This window comes from Sceloporus undulatus, chromosome 6, assembly GCF_019175285.1.
Source record: "Sceloporus undulatus isolate JIND9_A2432 ecotype Alabama chromosome 6, SceUnd_v1.1, whole genome shotgun sequence".
In the NCBI taxonomy this organism is placed as follows: domain Eukaryota; kingdom Metazoa; phylum Chordata; class Lepidosauria; order Squamata; family Phrynosomatidae; genus Sceloporus; species Sceloporus undulatus.
This window is the reverse complement of record NC_056527.1, coordinates 103,023,551-103,044,375: the sequence shown is the minus strand read 5'-3', so window position 1 is coordinate 103,044,375 and position 20,825 is coordinate 103,023,551. Positions and strand designations below refer to the sequence as shown.

The 20,825-nt window shown below is 41.1% G+C and overlaps 1 protein-coding gene across 2 annotated transcripts in view; it reads right to left on the bottom strand.

Annotated features, from left to right (window-relative positions):
• The window catches only part of LOC121935313 (zinc finger and SCAN domain-containing protein 2-like), a 23,927-nt gene extending 8,173 nt beyond the window's left edge, over nucleotides 1-15,754 (bottom strand). For both annotated transcript variants that reach the window (XM_042476707.1, XM_042476708.1), the window contains exons 1-2: nucleotides 15,680-15,754; nucleotides 8,623-9,950 (exon numbers count right to left, since the gene is read on the bottom strand). In XM_042476707.1, the coding sequence (XP_042332641.1) occupies nucleotides 8,623-9,777 (1,155 nt within the window). In that variant the 5' untranslated portion in view covers nucleotides 9,778-9,950; nucleotides 15,680-15,754. The remainder of the gene's footprint in view (nucleotides 1-8,622; nucleotides 9,951-15,679) is intronic.
• Nucleotides 15,755-20,825: the final 5,071 nt, after the last annotated feature.

Sequence of the window (20,825 nt, the reverse complement as noted above, 5' to 3'; positions counted from 1 at the left end):
ATATATATATATATATATATATATATATATATATATATATATATATATATATATAGTTAGCAGAACTCTCACAAAGAACAAGGATTGAAAGTTTGTTAATGTGCTAGCGCAAAAATTGCAGCTAGATCTTGCACTGAAGTCCATAGTCTTTGGAGTTTATCAGACAAGGGAAATTGGAAGTATAATCCAATGGCAATCTGAACGCAATCATGGGGTTTCATGTTATTGCGTGAGAGATGATCACACACAATTTCGGGCAATGGCAAGCCAGTTCAAATGCAATTCGAATTCGTGTAAATTCGCTGAACTAGCAAATTCACGTGAATGTGTTCTGGCCCAATTTTCTTTTCATTCAAAATTAAGAGAAATTCCTCCCGTGTGATAAACTCCTTTGTTTCACAGCCAAGCAGAATCCACAGCTCCGTTTGACAGGCTTGGAAATGGAAGCAGAAGCGTAACTTCTTCTGCATAGTCTGCAAGACGTCTCTAATAAACTCACTGCTCTCATGCCCTTCCATCAGTTCTTAGAAAAAGTACATCATTTCTGACTGCAATGTGTGGGTTATCCATTTTGTTTTCTTTGGAGGGGCGAAGTTTGCTGTTTTTTGCTTCATTTTACAAAAGCTGGGACTCTAATAGTCAGGATTATCTGAAGGGCCTAAAGCAGAGAGGAGGGGACATTTTGTCTGTCACACTGGCTTGTGGAGAATGCCAGGCAGCCAGCTGCTAGGGTAGAGGACCAAATCCTTTGTTTCCTAGGTTGCAGGACTACTACTCCCAGAAAGCTTTGCATAGGCATCTGTGAATCCTTTACACACAGGTGCAAAGGTCCTCTGAGGCTTTGTAGGCAGCTGTAACCGCTTTTTGGAGGAGGGCAGAAGGGGAAATCTAGCAATGGAAATAGAGCTAGGAAGCCATAAGGCACAGGGAAGCTATTGCAACACATAGTTAAGGGCTGCAATTGTGGAACCTGCCCTGACACTCCAGAAACAGCACTAGGGTCTAAGCACATCTGAGACAAACAAATTAAGTAAGTTGGTTCAAGGGATACTGCTACGTTTAACTGAACAATTAAGTATAGTGGGCCCTTGGAATTTGGTTCCAGGATCCCTGTGGATACCAATATCCATGGATGTTCAAATCCTATTAAATACAATGGCATAGCAAAATGGTGTCTCTTACATAACATTGCAATATCAAGGTTTGCTTTTTGGAATCTGCATATTTAAAAAATATATTTCAATCTGTGAATGCTTGAATCTGTGGATATGGAGTGTTGACTGTATGTTAGCAGGGCTGGCCCTAACAAGAGACAATGTAAGTATCATTAAGATTTTGCAGGTTTATCCAACCTGCTGCTATTCATTTATTGATTCACTTAAATTTCAAACTACCCACTAACTAGCTAACATTCTCTGCTTAGTCTGTTAAAAAATATATAGCAATGACTAAAAAAACGAGAGGGATCTTGCAACACTTTTGAGGCCAACTGAAAGAAAGAAGTGTTAACGCCTATACTTCCTCAGATGCATGTAGTATGCATGTACAGTAGTATGTTTGTAGATGGAAGAAAGCTCTACGAAAGCTCATGCTACAAACTTCTTTCTTCCAGTTACTCTCAAAGGTGTTGCGAGATCCTTTTGTACACTGGTTTTCCAGACTAACACAGCTATGTCTTTTTTAAAAAACAGAATACCTGAAGCAAGGTATAACCGTCAGCAGAGAATAAAACATTTCAACTTATAGAAACTAAACAAAAACCTTCACAGCAGGGCAGCAAGGTGGGGATGGAGGCAGGAGAGATGCTTATGGGATTGCCTGCCTTGGTAAAATAATGGTGTGCAAATGTGAGAGCAGACCTTCTCTGATTGTGGTATGCCTTCCTCTTGGTGTCAATACTGGCATCAACACTGATGCCTAACAGCTTCATCCAGACCTGTAAACATACCTGGTTTTAAAACTTTCACATTTTTAAAGAATTTAGTAAATAAATAAATAAAAACGTGTTGTGAAATTTGTAGAAAAAAAGTTTCACAGTAATAATAATAAGCAAGATTTGCTTTAATTTCATTAAAATACTAATGCAAAAAATGTTTTAAACAAAAAAGTTTTTTTTAAAAAAATCCACTTTTTTCTAACTCTTCTCCAGAATTCAAAACCCCGATCAGCCATTGAAACCCACTGGATGACCCTGGGCAAGTCACACTCTCTCAGCCTCACAGGAAGGCAAAGGTAAACTCACAACGAACCAATCTTGCCCCGAAACCCCCTGATAGGTTTGCTTTAAGTTGTGCCTTGGGGGTCACCATAAGTCAGAATGACTTGAAGGCACACAACAACAATAAATATTGTGAAGTTGATGGCTTTCATGGCCGGCATCCAGTTTTTTATGGTTTTTCGGGCTATGTGGCCATGTTCTAGAAGAGTTTATTGCTGACGTTCTGCCAGCATCTGTGGCTGGCATCTCCAGACTATGAAGATGCCAGCCACGGATGCTGGCAAAAAGTCAGCAATAAACTCTTCTAGAACATGGCCACATAGTCCGAAAAACCCACAAAAACCAATAAATATTATTAATGAATGAATCCATCCTTCAGTTTTGTCTGGCTTTGGATACTTGCCACCTTGAACTGGGTAAAAGAGGCCACTCTGCCTCAAGCAGCAAAATGCATTAACCTGTAATTCATTAACCTGATCCCAAACTACTGGCACAACCTGTGGCAGCCTGCCTAAGTGATGGGAGAGGGAGGATGGCAACAAAAGCAAAATTGCAAGCTGGTTAAAAAGAGCAGAACAAGAATTGTCCAACTCTGCCGAAGGCCACACACAGCCCTCTGACCTAGATTCCTGACTCCTGGAATCTTAACTATTTGTAATTACTCAGAATTAAGGAAGATACACAGCTGTCCCTGAAAACTTTCTTTCACTTGAATGGAGGCTGCTTTCCAGGGTGGGGAGACTTGCAACATGGTGACAGCACATCCACCATTTTGTACGACTAAACCAGAGTTTAGAAAAATTCCCTCCCAGGATCCCCCACAGCCTTCCGTGAGATCATTAGATTTAAAAATATAAATAAAGACCAACCACTGTCTCACTAAAAAGCCACAACAGAAAACCTGGAATATATAAACAAATGAACAATAAAAAAAGCACAATAAAAAATACACTCATCCTAATATTAAGCATACAAAATCTAAAGGATGATATCTCAGTGGAAGAGCATATGCATGAATAAGATCCTAGGTTCAACCTCCATTAGAAAATAACAACAAGAGATAGGAGGTAACTATTAAGATATCACTCCTGTTTTTGTTTTTGGCTCCTTTCTTTCAGGTGCACAGAAGACCAAATTAACCCAAAATTATAATTTTCTGTAGCTATCCGCACTGCAGAAATAATGCAGTTTGACACTGCTTTGACCATCACGGCCAACTGATACAGAATCCTGGGATCTGTAGTTTGTTGGGGCACCTCTGATGGAGAAGGGTAAGCATCTCACAAAACTACACATCCCAGAATTCTATAGCATGGAGCCATGGCACTCACAGTAATGTCAAACTGCATTATTTCTGCAGCCTGAGTGACTGTGTGGTAGTCTGAATTATTTTCAGGAAATTTCCGCCTCCCCAAAACATGAAAAATGAATGGATGGGGGGCTCCAGATGGTTTGGGTGTGTCCTGGGCGACTTGAGGACCCCCCCCCAAAAAGGTGCTGCTCAGGTGGCACTTTCCCCATCCCACACTCCAATGAAAGCTGGAGTACATTCAGCTCTCCATATCCATGGATTCCTCATCCATGGATTCAACCATCCATAGTTTGTATGTTTGTGTGTGTGTGTATTCTCCAAAAAGCAAACCTTGATTTTGTCACTCTGTATAAGGGATACCATTTTACTATGCCATTATATATAATGGGACTTGAGCATTCACGGATTGTGGTATCCGTGGAGGATCCTTGGAACCAAATCCCATGATCTGCTCTGGTGTGAAGCACTTTCCTGTCTTTTTAAGCACAATACAAGTCATTTCCACAGTTAATTGCAACAAAGGGTGGAAATTAAAGCATCCAGCTATTCCTCTATTTCTTCCCAAGAATTTTAAAACTTAGCTCCATATTTTAATAATAATAATAATAATAATAATAATTTTATTTATATTTCCTGCTTTTCCCAAGGATTGAAGTCAGATTACATCATTAAAAATACAGTACTAATACAAATAGTTACTATAAAATCCTAATACTGAATTACAACCAATTGAAGCTTCAGAACCTGATACAAGGGTAGCCCCAAGTAGAGCGCATTACAGAAATCTAGACAAGAGATTACCAGTGCATATACCACTGAAGTGTATAGTCCACATAATACTGCCTAAGGATTTTACCACTTCATGTTATTGCATAGGCAGGCTGGTGAATCACATTGCATAAAGAGGCCTCGAAGAAACACATGGTTTTTTAAAATGGTCCAAACCAAGGAAATAACATTGACTGAATATTCTCCTGAACCACTGCTGCCCCTATAGGAAAGAATCTATTAAAGGCCTGCGAAGGAAATAAATATACAACTCAGTGCATCTACACTGTAGAAATAGGGCAGTTTGACACCACTTTAACTGCCATGGGTCCATCCTCCACAATCAGAGCTTTGTGAGGCACCAGCACTCTTTGGCAGCAAAGGTTAAAGACCTTGTAAAACTACAAATTGCAGAGTCCCACAGAATGGAGCTACGGCACTTAAAAGGGGGGTCAAACGGCATTATTTCTACAAGGTAGATACAACCTCAGAGGCACTCTGTTCCTTGTTGTCCCATATGATTTATGAATTTATGAATCAAATTGTCCCATATGAAACCGGTGCCTAAGGAAAGTCCTACCTCAACTAAAGTCTTGACTCTAAATATTGAAGAGAGGTAAACATGCTCGCCATTAGTAGCATACATTTCTCATCCAAATCATATACAGTAGGCCAAAATGTGTGGATGCTCAAGTCCCAATATATCCAATGTCAGAATAAAATGTATTTATATAAAATAGCAAAATCAAGGTTTGCTTTTGGGAATTTATATCTTCTTGAAATACTTTCAAGCCGTGGGTGGTTGAATCTGTGGATAAAGAATCTGTGGATATGGAGGGCCAACTGTAAATTCATTCCAACCAAGCAACTGGGATAGGAACTTCAGGGCCCGAAAAGACAGGTCAAAATAAAGCTGCTTCGGGTCACTTTGGAGGTATGCTGTTTAAATGCTTTGGCGCGGCCTCCAGCCTCTTAGGACGCACACAGCATTTAAACAGCATACCTCCTAAGAGGCTGGAGGCCGCGCCAAAGTTGTGCTCCAGTCCTAAAGACTCGAGCACAGCTTTGGCGTAGCTTCTGGCCTCTTAAGATGCGTGAGTCGTCTAAACAGCATACCTCCAAAGTGACCCGAAGCAGTTATATTTTGGCTTGTCTGTTCGGGCCCTCAGTTAATATTCAGAATAAGTTTGTGAGATATCATTTCAAGTTCCAGGTTATTCAGACACCAGACTAGGCTATCTCTCCAAAGAAGTAATGCCTATGTGGTCGCTGGAATGCCCCTCTGCATTGCAGCATTTGTTTGCTTAGTTCTTTTACTCCTGGCATTCTGGAATGAAAGAACATTTTACTTTGGGGTGCTTTTAGGGCCTAAAACAGTCTTTCCCCCCACAGTCATACAATTACTACATGACCAGAGTGAAAAGTATAATGCAATAGGGCAATGGTAAACAAAACTTTTTACCCTTGGGACTCCCCTTTATATCTATATGCAGATGTCACATGCCCCCACTCAACATGGTACATAAGTAAAAATATTTTGTTTATTTAGTGTGCACATTTACATTTGCACCTTCATGTATATTCATATTTTAATATTTTATAAGGAAATTAACACTGTCCAAATTAGAACAGCTTTATCTAAGTAAAATCAATATTTAACTCAATGTATGTGTAAAGTTTACACATACAAAAGGTTGGGAAGCGGAGGAATCAGGGTCTCCAAGTCTCACACCCGCTTGAGCCCACTCCCACCCCATGGGGGTCCCATCCCACAGTCTCAGGACTACTGCAATAGGGGAACAGTGGAGTAGTTTGAATCATTATTTTGGGAAGGCTACAATGCCCAGAATCCCCAAGCCAGTGCGGCAACTGTTTTTGCATATATAAAGGTTGACTCTTACTCCTAAAGACTGAAAGTACAGGGGAATATTATATTTTTTGTGGGGGTTTGGGGCTATGTGGCCACGTTCCAGAAGAGTTTATTCCTGACGTTTCACCAGAATCTGTGGCTAGCATCTTCAGAGAAATGAAGATGCCAGCCACAGCTGTTGGAAAAATGTTGGGAATAAGCTCTTCTAGAACATGGCCACACAGCCCAAAAAACCCACAAAAACTGTGGATGCCGACCATGAAAGCCTTCGACTTCACACAGGGGAATATTGCTTTAAAAACAATGATTTTTTTTAACAAATATTTTATATATTTAAGTTGGATATTTGGGCCAAAGATATCACTATGAATATTAATTACACAACCTCTAATTATACTCTGTGAATGTTAAGAGGAGTTTATGGGGATGTGAGGTAACCTGGTGAATCCTATTCTGCTGGTGGTGTACACTAAGTGCACACACACTCTTGCTTTCTCGGCCTTACCTCTTACTAAGTGCTAAGATAGAGCAGGTAAATAGAGAATTTGTGAGGATCACAGATGTGTACATGGCAAAGGGCCTAAACACACGAGACACTATTTAGTGAAGAACTGAAAATTAAACTTAAAAGCAATTCAGAATTGTCTAGTATGTACCCATCATCTAAAAAAAAAAACCCTATATCTGAATGTACATTAAGATTATATTAAATAGCAACATACTTCTGCTAAAAAAAATGGTGATAAAATAGCACTATGACTTCAAATATTAAAACTGAGTCCTGCGGAGAATCGAATTATATCATGATTTCAATCCATTTGATGTAAATCAAATCAACCCTGTATAATACAGCCATTCATTCATTCTTTTAGGAGTGCTTTATATTCTTGAGTCATTTTATGACATTTTTATTCAGGTTTTAGCATTTTAATATGATTGACTGCATGCTGGTTGAGACTGTTAGCTGGAAAGTGATATTAAAATGTCTTCATTATTAACAATAACATAAAGAGGCCCATTCATTTTGCCACCACCTATGGCCGAGCAGATGTGGTCCAAAAGGTGAGATGAGCCTACCTCTCTCCCTCTACCCTTGCCAGCACCCTATAGCCCCTTTCTTCTCATTTGTGAAACCCCCAAACTACCTGAAAGGCCCTTGTGATATATGTTTTCCACTGGGGAAAGGCACTTGGGAGAGCCTCTTAATAAAATCTGTCCATAGGCAGAAGGAACCTCTGGGGCCCATTCACAGTATAGTTATAGCACTATGGTTCCATTTTAATTGCCATGGCTGCTCCAATAGGATCCTTGGATTTGTAGTTTGGTGTGGCACTATTGCTCTCTGTTTGAGCTTAATGCTCAGTCCTAATATGCAAATCTTAGGGCTCCATGGGATGTTGCCATTGCAGTTAAGATGAATTTAGGAACTATAACTTCTGTATATGCTCATATGTAAATCTAGAAATTTTAGTAGAAACATTGAACCAAAAAGCCTGAGTTGACCTATCCATGACCTATCCACAATCAATGTAAGTATTATACTTTAACTCTTATTTTAAAAAAGAACCATCCCCTATTAAAAGGCAAGAGTATAATGTGTTCTGGAAGCACTGACCCCCCTTATTATCTCATCCATCCAGCCTTTAATGTAAATACATAGGTCTCTATCACATGGGAAGCAAGTGTCATGAAAATGTGATTAAAACAAAATAACGGGAAATTCCCGTTATTATCCAATGATGCATCCAACACACTGGGCATGAATGGGAGAAGCGCGCAGGAGTGTGATAATCTTCCCCCCAATCACACTATTATCACGTTTTAATCACATTTTCATGACGCTTGCTTCGTCCGTGTGATAGCGTCGATAGAGTTATGCCTGCTGTAATATTGTAAGTTCTTTGGCATCATTTTCCTTTGTTTCCTCCTTTAGATCCTTTGTTACATGCTCCTAAGTTTTATCCTCAACTTATCCACAGGTCGTATCAAAATCCATAATTTGGGGCCCCAAACCTGCTCTTGACTTCAACGTGAAGTCGAACTAAAGCCGAGTACAACGGATTCTCCACATTCTCTGAGGTTAGAAGCACAGAACCCCTGTGAAGGTGAAAAAAATGCAAGTAAAAAAAATCTCTAGGTCTTCTAGGGCAATTCTATGGTCAAGATCTGCAAGACATTGACCATGAAATGGTGCTGGAGGACCTACAAATGCATACAGAAATGATCTCTCTAGGAATCTCTAGTTCCTCTAGTGTGACTTTTGGCAGACGTTGACCATAGAGTCATGCTGGAGGACCTAGAGATTCCTAGAGGGAACATATTAATCAAATTTGTAAATAATCAAATCTGCAAAAGTCAAAGCTACAAATGTGGAGGGCTGACTGTATATACAGTATGTTATGTGAATGGGCTCTAGGTTTCCTGAGTGGGAAGGGGTCTGAAACCATTGCTCACCTCCTCCTCTTGTCTCTCTGCCTCGTTTTGTTTGGCCAGAAACTCCTCGGCCAGGGCTACTGCCCGTGCACACGTCTCAGGGCTGCGTTCCCATACCCGGCTCCGAATCCCAGGAGGCAAGACAGCCAGGAACTGCTCCAGGATCAACACATCCAGGATCTGCTCCTTGGTGCGGTTCTTCGGCTTCAACCAGTGATTGCAAAGCTCCCAGAGCTGGCCGCAAGCCTTCCGCGGCCCCTCAGTGTCTTTGTAGCAGAATTGTCGGAACCGTCGGCGGGCTGTCTCTAGGGTGAAACCACCCACTCCGGAGGCTGATGCTCGTGTCTTCCCGACACTCCCTCGGTCCGCGCTAGCAGGGCTTGTGTGGGTCTCTCGGTGGCCCTCTTCTATATATGTTGCACCCCATGGGGAGGAAGTGTTCCCTACTTGCTCTGAAGGAGTGGGCAAGACCTCCGGATCTAAGTCTATTGGTGTAATCTCAGTCACTGGGGGAACCTCTGGCTGCGGTGGTGGTGGTTGCGCTACTGGTGGTGCTACCGGTGGTGTTACCGGTGGTGCTACTGGTGGGGCTGGCTGCAATATTTCAGGAGCTGGGGACTGTGGTGCCTGTGACACCTCCTCCCACTGGACTTCCCAGCGCTGAGGTTCTGGGGTCTCCTCTGGTTCAACTGTGGGAGACACTTCTAATCCCAAAAGTTCTTCAACAGTCCCTGTGCATACCACCAGCAGGGAGTCATCTCCCTCTGCTGCTCCTGCTGCTACTCGTGCAGGGGCTGATGAATTTGTCACAATCACGTCATCATCGTCGTCGTCATCATCGTCCTCATCATCCACCTCCTCCTCTCCTTCCTCCTCATCCTCTTCCTCCTCCTCTTCTTCCTCCTCAGCCCCATCTGGATCTACCTCTACTTCTTCCTCCTCTTCCTCTGCTGCTCCTTCTGCATCAACCACTATTTCACCCTCATCTTCTCCCTCCTCTTCTTCCTCAATTGTGATTTCTGGATACATATCCTGCTCGAGCAGGACCTTAAAATGAAGATCTAGTTCTCCTGATCTTTGCTCAGGTTCCATTTTGTCTTCTAAGAGGTAAATGGACTTATCCCAATTATAGACTGAGGTCTGGCCTGCAAGGCCCCAAGTCTCACAGGCAAACATAGTGGGAAATGCGTCTTCGGACACAGGATTTGAATGCAAGATTAGGCTAAAAACTGCCAGCAGATCCCCGGGGATTGAGAGAACTCTGTCAGAGAGTCTGCAGCATAGCAGGGTCGCTCCGTACACTGAGCAGGTGCCACTTCGAATAAGTGTTTACATCTGCGTTTTCCTGCCTGAGGATGGAAAGAGAAAGGCTATAACCCAATAAAGAAACTCAATCCAATAAATCAATTAAAAGTCCTATGAATTAACAAGGTATGCCTGCTTGTGAACAGAACAATACTTTTGAAAATAAAATACTCACACTTTTTTTTCTTTTTAGCTAATGATACTGAAGCAATCATTGCAAAATTGTGTGGTGAAAGAGGAGGGCAGTGTTTGTTTTTAACGGTGTTTGGTTTTAATTAACAATATTCTTAAAATGAACTCTATGATTCTAGAACTATATCAATGGAGCAATTTTTTTTAAAGAGGATAACAACATATTTATGAAATCAATTCAACCACTGAACGTAGTGTTTGCACATGTGTGTGTGTGTGTGTGTGCGCGCACCTCCAAGTCTCCTTTTGACTTCTGGTGCATTTAGGGTATTTAGGTGTGTGCATGTGCCTTTAAGTTGCCAATCGACTTATGGCAACTCCATGACTATCATAGGGTTCCATAGGCAAAGAACATAGCCCATAAAAAATAAAAACCAACCCAAAATTCAAGAACCATTTTCTTAAGATGAACCCTAGTACTTTAACAAATTGGAGCACTTTTTTCCTAACCAGTCAGGAGGATGACAAAAGATCAATCAAATCAATTCTCCCCCCCCCCCCTTTTTAAAAAATAAATTTATTGAATTATTTTAACATATATACTAACAATGTTACACATGCCCCCTTCCCTCTCCCCTACGGTTTATTCAATCAAATAAATTTTAATTGAATTAATCAATTCAATTCAATCACTGAACCAGGTGTGTGTACACCTTCAAGTCAGCTGTCAACGTCTGGTGCAACCCCATGAATTTCATCCTATTTCATAGGATTTTCATAGGCAAGGAATAAAACTCATAAAAAATAAAAATAAAACAAAATTAGAGGGAGGAAAAATTATGCATCACAGCCCAGCTGATATCCAGTATATCGGATTGGATATGGAAAATGTATGACCTTATGGAAAATGATAAATTGACCCAACTGATCAGATATGGTTCTATAGATAAATTTTGAAGACTGGCTACTGATGACAGAATATTTAAGATCAAATTGGGGTCAAATAACAGGGTGGTAAAGATATATATACATATGAAAACAGATACTATTAAAATAGGTAAAGAGCTTGTTTCTTTAATATTCACACAATATAACTATGGTAAGTTTACATGCGGCAGAAGAACATTATATTATTTTACTTTTTAGTTAGTGAAAGGACTATGAATATTAGAAAATACAGTAACCGAAAATAAGATGATGGCAAGTCATTTAGTGTTATGTTTGGCTTTTTAAAAAGAAAATCGGGTTGTGTGTGTGTTATTAACCATGTTATTAGACAGAATTCAAAGATATAGCTGTATTAGTCTGTAAAATCAGTATGTAGAGAGATCTTGTAGCACCTCTCCATGTTATTACAGTGGACCCTTGTTATACGCTGGGGTTTGATTCCAAGATCCCCCGTGGATAACAAAATCCATGTATGCTCAAGTCCCATTGAATATAATGACATAGCAAAATGGTGTCCCTTATAAAAAATGGAAAATCAAGGTTTGATCTTTGAAATTTATACTTTTTTGGCACATTTTCAAACCGTGGATGCTTGCATCAGTGTATAAAAAATTCGTGTATAAGAAGGGCTGCAGGGGCGTAGCCAGGATTTTAAGAAGGGGGGGTCCAGACAAAGTGCCACCATTATAATGGGGCTTGGGCACGGCGGTGCAGCAGCACGCACCATTCATTTTTCTAATGGAAGGGGGGGTCTGGACCCCAAGAAACCCACCCCCTTGGCTACGTCCCTGAGGGTCAACTGTATATGTTATTGTATGTGAATATATGTTAGTCAAATTTATTGTGATTGTTTTGTGAAGGTGACTAAATGAATGGACTAATTTTTTTTCTTCCATTCTGACTGTGGAGTAGAGACAAAGATAGAAACCCCACAACCATGGTATCACTGCATCATCCACTTGTCTCCAGCTCTCAGCCTATCAACACTTTCAGAACAATTGGGTACCACTGTCTTCCAAGGACTGTATCGCTTTAGAATACAGATGGGGGAGACACATAATGGAGTTATCCTCCCACCCATCCCAACCTTCTCCCTTAATTTTTCTGTATTCTGGGAGTTTCCAATTACATTGTGTACTCAACCATGCAAGCCTTTCCTTCCATTCTGAAATGGTACAGCCTATGCAGGGTTGTCCCACATATTTCCCTGAACACGAAGACCAGCCTTTCTGTCTTCTGGCCAGATGGCTGCGAGAACCTCAAGGACATTTACTGCCAACACAAAGCATTGTGTTCTCCTGGCTCAAAAAAAGGAGTGCAGCACTACATGGAGGCCACTGCCAAGACAGGCAGATGCAGTCAATTTGTGGCTTAGCTACTTGTCTCAAACAAGTAGCAAACTAGCTATGCTGCTCTTTCTTTTCTCCCTTTCCAAGTACTGTAAAAGAAATCACACACAATCACACACACACACACACACACACAAATGGAAATAATGGACCAAGCCAATAGGGCACACCACAATGAAAATACTTCCATACAAACAAACATTAACAAGATTGGCCCCAAATCGTTTGCTGCCCGAGGCAAAGGGCAAAGAATCCTGCCCTTCTGTGTACAGACACTAAGCAGACCAGCAAATTAATCTTATTTATAACAAACTGCATTTATTTCTGTAGTGCAAATTAAACCTAAATCAAAATAATTAAGCAGATTTGTACCATTTTACAAAAACTGCAAAATTCTTTTTGCAGTTCTGCTGAAAGGTCCTTGAAGCATGGGATCATATAAGTTGAATTGCCCCTTCCTACATCTCCCCCACTCCCTGAGGTGGAGCAAGGATAAGGTTAGCATTTGATGACCATTGCAAACACCAAGGTCTCTGTCATCTTTCAGGAAGCTGCACAAATGTTCCCCCATTCTCATGGTTCTTCTCCAATTATATTTGATCTCAAAACTCAATTATAAACAAACAAAACAATTAAGTGACAATTATGAAGTTGGATAGAAATCCTAAAAAATAAAATTATATTAATAATGAATGCATCATGCTCACAGAAGACTGTTACCAAATTCTGAGTAGTCTCTCCTCAAAACAAAAAAAGCTGAGAAAACAGACTTTCCACATTTGCAATTAACTGCGAGATAATAAGGGGGGGATGCAATTCCCCCCCGACACAATTTTTCCTTTTGAAAAAAATTATATCCTTCCTTTTCCCCCCAAGATGAAATTCAGTGCCAACGCAGTATGCAATTCAGATGCAAATGCTTCACTCTCTTATCTATGCATAGCGGGAAAAGTGTTAATCTTTAAGAGACTGTCATCAAGTTTCATACAGTCAGATTCTGTGAATATCAATCTGAGAAAGTTTTTTCTCCACCCACATATTTCTAAAAGGGAATTCCTGCTATCTGATTTTCCAAAAACTGAGGATATCCCTTTCCCTAAAAAATCTCAAACCTTTTTTGAAAAACATGAATGAATGGAAGCAAGATAATCATTAATGAAGATGGGAAAACAAACACACCTAGCAGCAGGGGATCATTTTGCAATTCACATTGGGATAAACAAATTTACATATAAAGAGAAGATTTCTTTTCAAACCCCTAGTTGACCAAATGAGACAGGCAATTATGTCAGAACTCGTCTATTTTGATCTCAGTTATCTTTCCAGGGATGTAGATCCGCACTCCCCAATCATTTTAGGGAACTTAACAAAAATAATAATATCAAAGCGGTGGGATCTCTGGAGAGGGATCAGAATTTGTTTCATTGGCATCTGTTCTTGCCTCAGACAAATAGGGACACAAATATAATAATGCACAGCACAAATAATAATGCATAACACAAATATAATAAGGCATGTATATAATGAATTGATGGCTGGTTTTATGGAGCAGGTGGGTTTTTAGTCTGTTTTTAACTTGTGTATATTTTATATTGGATATAGACGTTTTAATTATTTTGAATTTTATTGCAATTTTAAAGGTTTTATCTGTGAGCTGCCTTGGGTGACTCTGGGATGAAAGGCGGGATATAAATGCAATAAATATATACAGTATATATTAAAAAATAATAAAATTTATGCCTGAAAGATCCCCAAATTTCATCATTAAATTATTCAAACAATCCAAGAGAGTGGTTATGCCACAAAACAGTGCATTGGTGAAAGCATCCCTGAGATGGCCACAAAACGCACAAAAATGTCAGCACGGTAGACAGACAGACAGACAGACAGTGAGGGGTGGATAAGAGAAACAAGGGCCATGTGTTAAGAAACAATCCTGTCCAATAACTGCAAGGACGTCAATTCATCCATTGTGGGTTTCCTCATTTACCTGCTTATTACAACCAAGAACTTCATTTTAGTATTGTTTTGTAATTCAGATTTTATTATAGGGATTACCCGGTTTTACAGTTTTGCATTTTAATTGTGTCATTTGCTTAATTACTGTACAGTTTTATACTCTGTGATCTTTAGATTGTACGCCATTGACAGGTTTTAATGTTGGATTGATGATGTATGTAAAGCGCCATGTACATTTTATGGTGCTACATAAATAAACATTAATAATAAAATAATCTTGTGGCAACTTCACACACTGTAACAAGTTTTGATTTGGCAAAAGCTTTTGTGGACTTTGCTAGATAGCCCCCTACCGGAAATCCCCCTGTTACCTGTAAGGAAATTAATTGAGAAATTATTGTATGACAAGTGGGACCCATTCATTAATTAACAAGCCCATGGATTAGTAAACAAAGGCTGGCAAGAAGGAGAAGGGGATGAACTGGGAAGGAGGGCTGGTTGATCCCCCAAGCTGTTTTAACTTGCTCCCTAACCAAGTGGGCAGGTTAATCATCTCACCTTTTCCAAAGCAGAAGAGGGAAAGTTTTTGTCTTTTTTGAAATACCCATTCAACCCATTCTAAGGTTCACCTCTGCCTCCTGTGCCAGGCAACAGAAACCTTTCATGAAACACATACCCAGACTCCTCACCATCAGAAAACACCCCCACACCAATCCTGACTGTAAACTCAGCTTCTCCTCCACCTCCAGCAAAGAGGGCTCAAATTTCCCCCTTTGATTCCCCCCCCCCCTTTAAGCTTTCTGCCTATCTCACAGCAGGGGGGAGGGAGATCTATCCAGCCCTTTCCCTCCTAGACCCCTATTGCCTAGCCCCCCTATATTTCCATCTCCCCCACCTTCATCTGGCTGGAAGCTCAGCCCCACCACTCTTTACAAAAGAAGGGGGGGAAAGGGAGACAAGAAGATGGGCCATTCATTGTAGTCCAAGCTCAATCCTTCCCCAGCAGAGCAAGGCTGAGCTTCTGGACCCCCACCACCCTCACATTCCCAGCCCTCCAAGCAAAGGGGTGCATTTGCAAGCCCCCTCCCTTTTTTCCTGCCCCCCCTCCCCATTTGACACCAAGACAAGGGGAATGCAGCCATTTTGCCTCTTTTGATGTGGCTGGGGGTGGGAGGGGCAAAGAGAGGAGGGCTCCCTTGCCATTGCAATGACCCCCCTCCCCATTTCATAGCCTCCCCCCCCCCAATTTTTGGACCCCCCCCCCTTTTATTTGGGGGGGGCAATCACCCATCCACCCACCCAAAAAATCAAACAGCTGAATCCATGCACCCCCCTTAGCTTTGCACATGCTTTTGCAAAATGGGGACCCCCCCCTTGCAACTCACCCTTTGCAAAGAGAGCACCACCAGATGCAGCTGCTTGGGGGGGCTCTTGCAAACCAGACCCACTCTTCCCCCCTCCCTCCCTTCCTCCCTCCAAACCCAAAGGCGGAGCAGGAAGGTGCCTCCTCCTCTTCCTCCTTCCCCCACGTGGACGACAGAGTATTAACCCTTCCTCTGGCTCCAGTGGTCAAGGCACAGCTGCCTCCCTCTTTCCAGACACAGTCAAATCTGGGGTGTTTTGTTTTTGCTTTCTTTTGAATTGCACTCTCTCCAGTCCCTGCACCAGAGAGGATGCACCATAGACATCAAGCCAGACATTAGGGATAGGAATGCACAAAACCCAGTTACCAGGGCAGCAGTCCTTAAACACGCACCAAAAAAAGGACAAAGGAGTTTTTCAGACAAGGGAAATTGGAAGTAAAATCCAATGGCAATCTGAATGCAATTGTGGGGTTTAACGTTATCGCATGATAGACTACCACACGCACTTTCGGGCAATTGGAAGTCAGTCAGAACGCAATCATGAGGTGTAATGTTATTGCATGATAGACTACCACACACAATTTTGGGCAATGGCAAGCTATTTTTGGGCAATGGGGAGTCAGTTCGAACGCAATTTGGATTCACGTAAATTCGCTGAACTAGCGAATTCATGTGAATGCGTTCAGCCCCACTTTCCTTTCATTCAAAATTAAGAGAAATTCCTCCCATGTGATAAAGAGAAAGGATAGAATTGGTTTGAGGTTCCTATAGAATAGAATAGAATAGAATAGAAATTTTATTTTTACCCCGCCTCTCCCACAGGATCGAGGCAGCTTACAATATAATAAAATATACAGTGCACCAACTTCATACATGAGCGCCTTTTACGTGGCTTTCAGCTTACACTGAAAGTGGCGCAATGGAAACAAAATGGTGTGGTGTGCTGCGTGCATGAGCCCCATTATTGTCAATGGGGCTTGAGCAGATGTGCTATTTGCTTTATGCAGAGGGGTCCGGAACGTATCCCCGCGTAAAGCAAGGGCGCACTGTAACAATAAAATACAGCGATAAAATAAGATACAATAAAACACAACAATACATTTTAAAAAACCTCATTATCTCTCCCTCCAGCTACAACCCATAATTCACAAAAACAATATTAAAATAGTGTCTAAATTAATTAAACAATCAAATGACAGAGAGATGGCCTCCTGGGAGAGATAGTCCATATCAGTGGGTGGCCAGGTGGGTAACTCAGGAAAGGCCTGTCGGAAGAGATCTGTCTTAACAGCGTTATTAAAGCTGTCAAGGTTGGTAATGTTCCGGATCTTCTCCGATAGACCATTCCATAGTTCGGGAGTAGCAGATGAAAAGGTCCCCTGGGTGACTGCTGCCATTCTCATCTTTATTGGTTGTAATAGTTCTTCCCAGAGGACATAAGTGCGCAAGGTGGGTTGTATGGAAGAAGGCGATCCAGCAAGTAAGCTGGACCCAAGCCATGAAGGGCTTTAAAGTTCATCACCAACACCTTGTACTGTGCCCAGAAACTAGTAGGCAGCCAGTGTAGAGATTTCAAGATAAGTGTTATATGGGCATCTCTAGCCGATTCAGTAATTAGCCCTTAGGTCCAAAACACACTGCAGAAATAATCCAATTTGAGAATTGCCCTGGTTCAATGCTAAGAATATCTGGGGATTGTACTTTGTACATCTATGTGCCTATTACCTCCTGCAGCTAGGCAGCAATCTGCTAAAATTTAAAAACAATAGGTTGAGTATGGAAAAGAAGACAGCTCTTCAATTTGAACTATCTTAGATCCAAACTACAATGCAGAAATAATCCAGTTTTAGACCTTTTTAACTGCCCTGACTCAATGCTAGGCAATTCTGGGAACTGTGGTCTTGGAAGACATTTGACCTTCTCTCTGTCAGAAAGAGCTCTGGTGCCACAATAAATGACAGTTCCCAGGATCCCATAGCACTGAGCCAGGGCAATGAAAACGTTCTTAAACTGGACTATTTCTGCAGTATGTTTTGGACCTTAGCCAAAATGCTTGGGACCAGGATGACCAGATGTCCGCCTTTCCTAGGAAATGGCCTACATTTCAACCTTCTGTCCAGGAGGGATTTCAAAACGTTCTCCATTTTTTACTATGGCTAAGAATCATGAATTTATACAATGGGACCTTGTTATGTGCTGGGATTTGGTTCCAGGATCCCCTGTGGATAACAAAATCCGTAGGTGCTCAAGTCCCACCTGCAGAGCAAAATGGTGTCCCTTAAATAAAATGGATAATCAGTGTTTGGTATTTGGAATTTATAGGGGGTTTTTTTTGGATATTTTCAAGCCATGGATGCTTGAATCTGTGGATAAAAAATCAGTGGATAATGATGGTCGACTGTATTCAGATGAGTGTTCTTATCTCTTGGAGAGTGAGAGTGAGTGATTTGTTGGACTATGGCTTCATCTGCATTGTAGAAATAATCCAATCCAACACTACCTTAACGGCCATGACTCCGTGCTGTGGAATTCTAGGAATGGTAGCTGGTTGTGGCACCAGAGTTCTCTGATAGAAATGTCTCACAAAACTACTATTCCCAGAATTCCATAGCATTGAGCCATGGCAGTTATAGCAGTGTCAGACCGGATTATTTCTGCAGTGTGGATACAGCCTATGACTTGAGACCAGGGTTCAATTCCATGCTTGGCCATGAAACCCACAGGGAACTGCACACTCAGCCTCAAGGGAAGGTAGTGGCAAACCTCCTCTGAACTAATCTTGCCAAGAAAATCCCATGATAGGGTTGGGTCATCATAAATTGGAAATGTGTTGAAGGCACAAAACAACAAACGACAATTTTAGCTTTTATTTGGTAATGCTGTGGTGCCTTGTTCTCCTTTGTGGTTATGACATCTGGTAAACTTGCTTGGGACCAGAAGTAATTTTATTTTATTTGAAATTTTGAATACCTGTCCTTGCAAATCCACCTCTTGAGTATTCCTTTCCTAAGAAAATCCTATGAAAATCATGGGTCACCATAAGTCGACAGGTGATGTAAAGGCATAAACTCAGATTCAAATGTGCAGATAATGTGATATCTTGGAGATGGGACCCAAGTCTAAGCACATACTTCATTTGTTTCATATACACCTTATGCACATATTTCTTGTTGTGTCTTCACATAGTTTTTGACTTATGGCAACCCTAAGGCGAACCTATCATGGGTTTTTTTTTGGCAAGAGTTGTTCAGAGGAGGTTTGCGATTGTCTTCAAAGGCTGAGAGAGTGTGACTCACCCAAGGTCATCCAGTGGGTTTCACGGCCGAGCTGGAAATTGAACCCTGCTCTCCAGAGTCGTAATCCATCACCCAAACTACTACACCATGCTGGCTCTCACCTGAAGGTATCTTTTATGCAATATGTTTAATAATTTTGAGCATGAAACATTTGTGTGTACATTTGTGTGGTATCACTATATCAGACAGCCATGGAAAAAGTTTTGGTTTTTGGAGTATTTCAGATTTTGGAATTCTGGATAAGGGAGACTCAGCCTGTATACTCTGTCTGCAAACCCCAGTCCACCAACAATAGGTTGAACAGAAACAAGGGCTTCCTGGCACACTACACATATCATAATGCTAGTTAAGCGTCATAAGTACTCTCTTGGTCAGTTCAAAACATCTCCTTTCTGATTCCTAGTCAGCATCACACTACATCTCAACAACAATCATATGGTTATCTGCTCATCTTAGCTTTAAGCAACATCCTTCCTCCTGCCTTTGTCCCCCAAATGACCAGAACGGAACCTGTCACTCCATCACCATACCCACTAGTTTTGCATTTCTATTGCTGTTCACATAGCCTGCTTATAAAGGTCTGTTCCTGGACATTTCACTCTATGCATCTGAGTAAGTAGACTGAAGTCTACAAAAGGTTATGCTATCAACATATTTCCTTCTCTCAGGTAGAGTCAAAGCTGATACAGTGTCCCTTCGCTACGTAATCCTTTTCTGCAGATTCTTGTAAGGGAGGGCAAGGACAGCACAGACAATGAAGATTTAGAAGAGATCTCCATTTAAAAATTACTCCCCTCAAGTGCCTCCTTCCAAAACAGCAAGGCGAATAAAATTCCTAGCCATTACCATGGAAAATGTTTGACAGTCATATTATATAGTATTTATTGTCTAAAATTGTTTCAGAATTGCTTTGTATCATTCTTGTGCTGTAAAATGCCTGGAGATTTTATTCTCTCAAGAGGCATGCTACTACTACAGCTAATTATTTAAATTGCCTGCTTGGGTTTTTGATGCACCATTACCAAACTAAGCCTTCTGAAACATGGAATTTCTGACACCTTTGGAAATCATACTTCAGCTTCCAAAAACAAAAACACAATTTTTCCCAGTGTAAAAACAAAACAAAAACAAAACCCAAATTTCCAGAAAGGCATTCTACATCTGCAAAAAAACCCAAAAGCCTGTGGCACCATATAATTCAAGACTTTATGTTTCTGCAAATTAGAGTCCCATCTGATGATGTCTATGCCATAATACCTGTGTTTATGGTGTCTTTATTGTCTTTATAACCTAAAAGACCAATTTTCTCCCCCACTATCTCCTTCAAAATATTTTGTTGTACTGTATGGTACAGCTGTTCGAATTACAAGAGGTTTGGACAAGTGAGAAGAACCCTGTGACAGTTTTGTTCTTTTCGCTGGCAATGCTTCATTTAGTGAGAAGTTCCAAGGTTTAATATAACAGAGCAGTAGGCCCTGGAGAGCACAGAGCCTTTGTAAGTAAGCCTTTGATGCTGAATTTTTGAGAATATTCATGTTGGCACTGCTATCCTTTCCGTTCATGATGGCCTTGGTTGGTCAAAGTAGAACGACGTCACACAGGTGCTTCCCTGTCTTCCTTATCTGAGGCAATTCCTTTCAGAATTGAGCAGAAAGAAGTTTTTGTTCTTCTCGAGGATTTGAGAAAGTAAATATGGTAAAGCCACCCCAGACACTGAGTGGCTTCTTCCCAGTATGTTGCTAAGCACTTCCGTTGGAAAGGGAGCTTAAATGAGTTTCAAGGCACCACTTTGGAGAATGCTGGGTTAGCGAGTAAGCCTGCTGATATTGGCTGTTTTTTCAGTGGTATACCTTGGAATGCCAGTAACATTT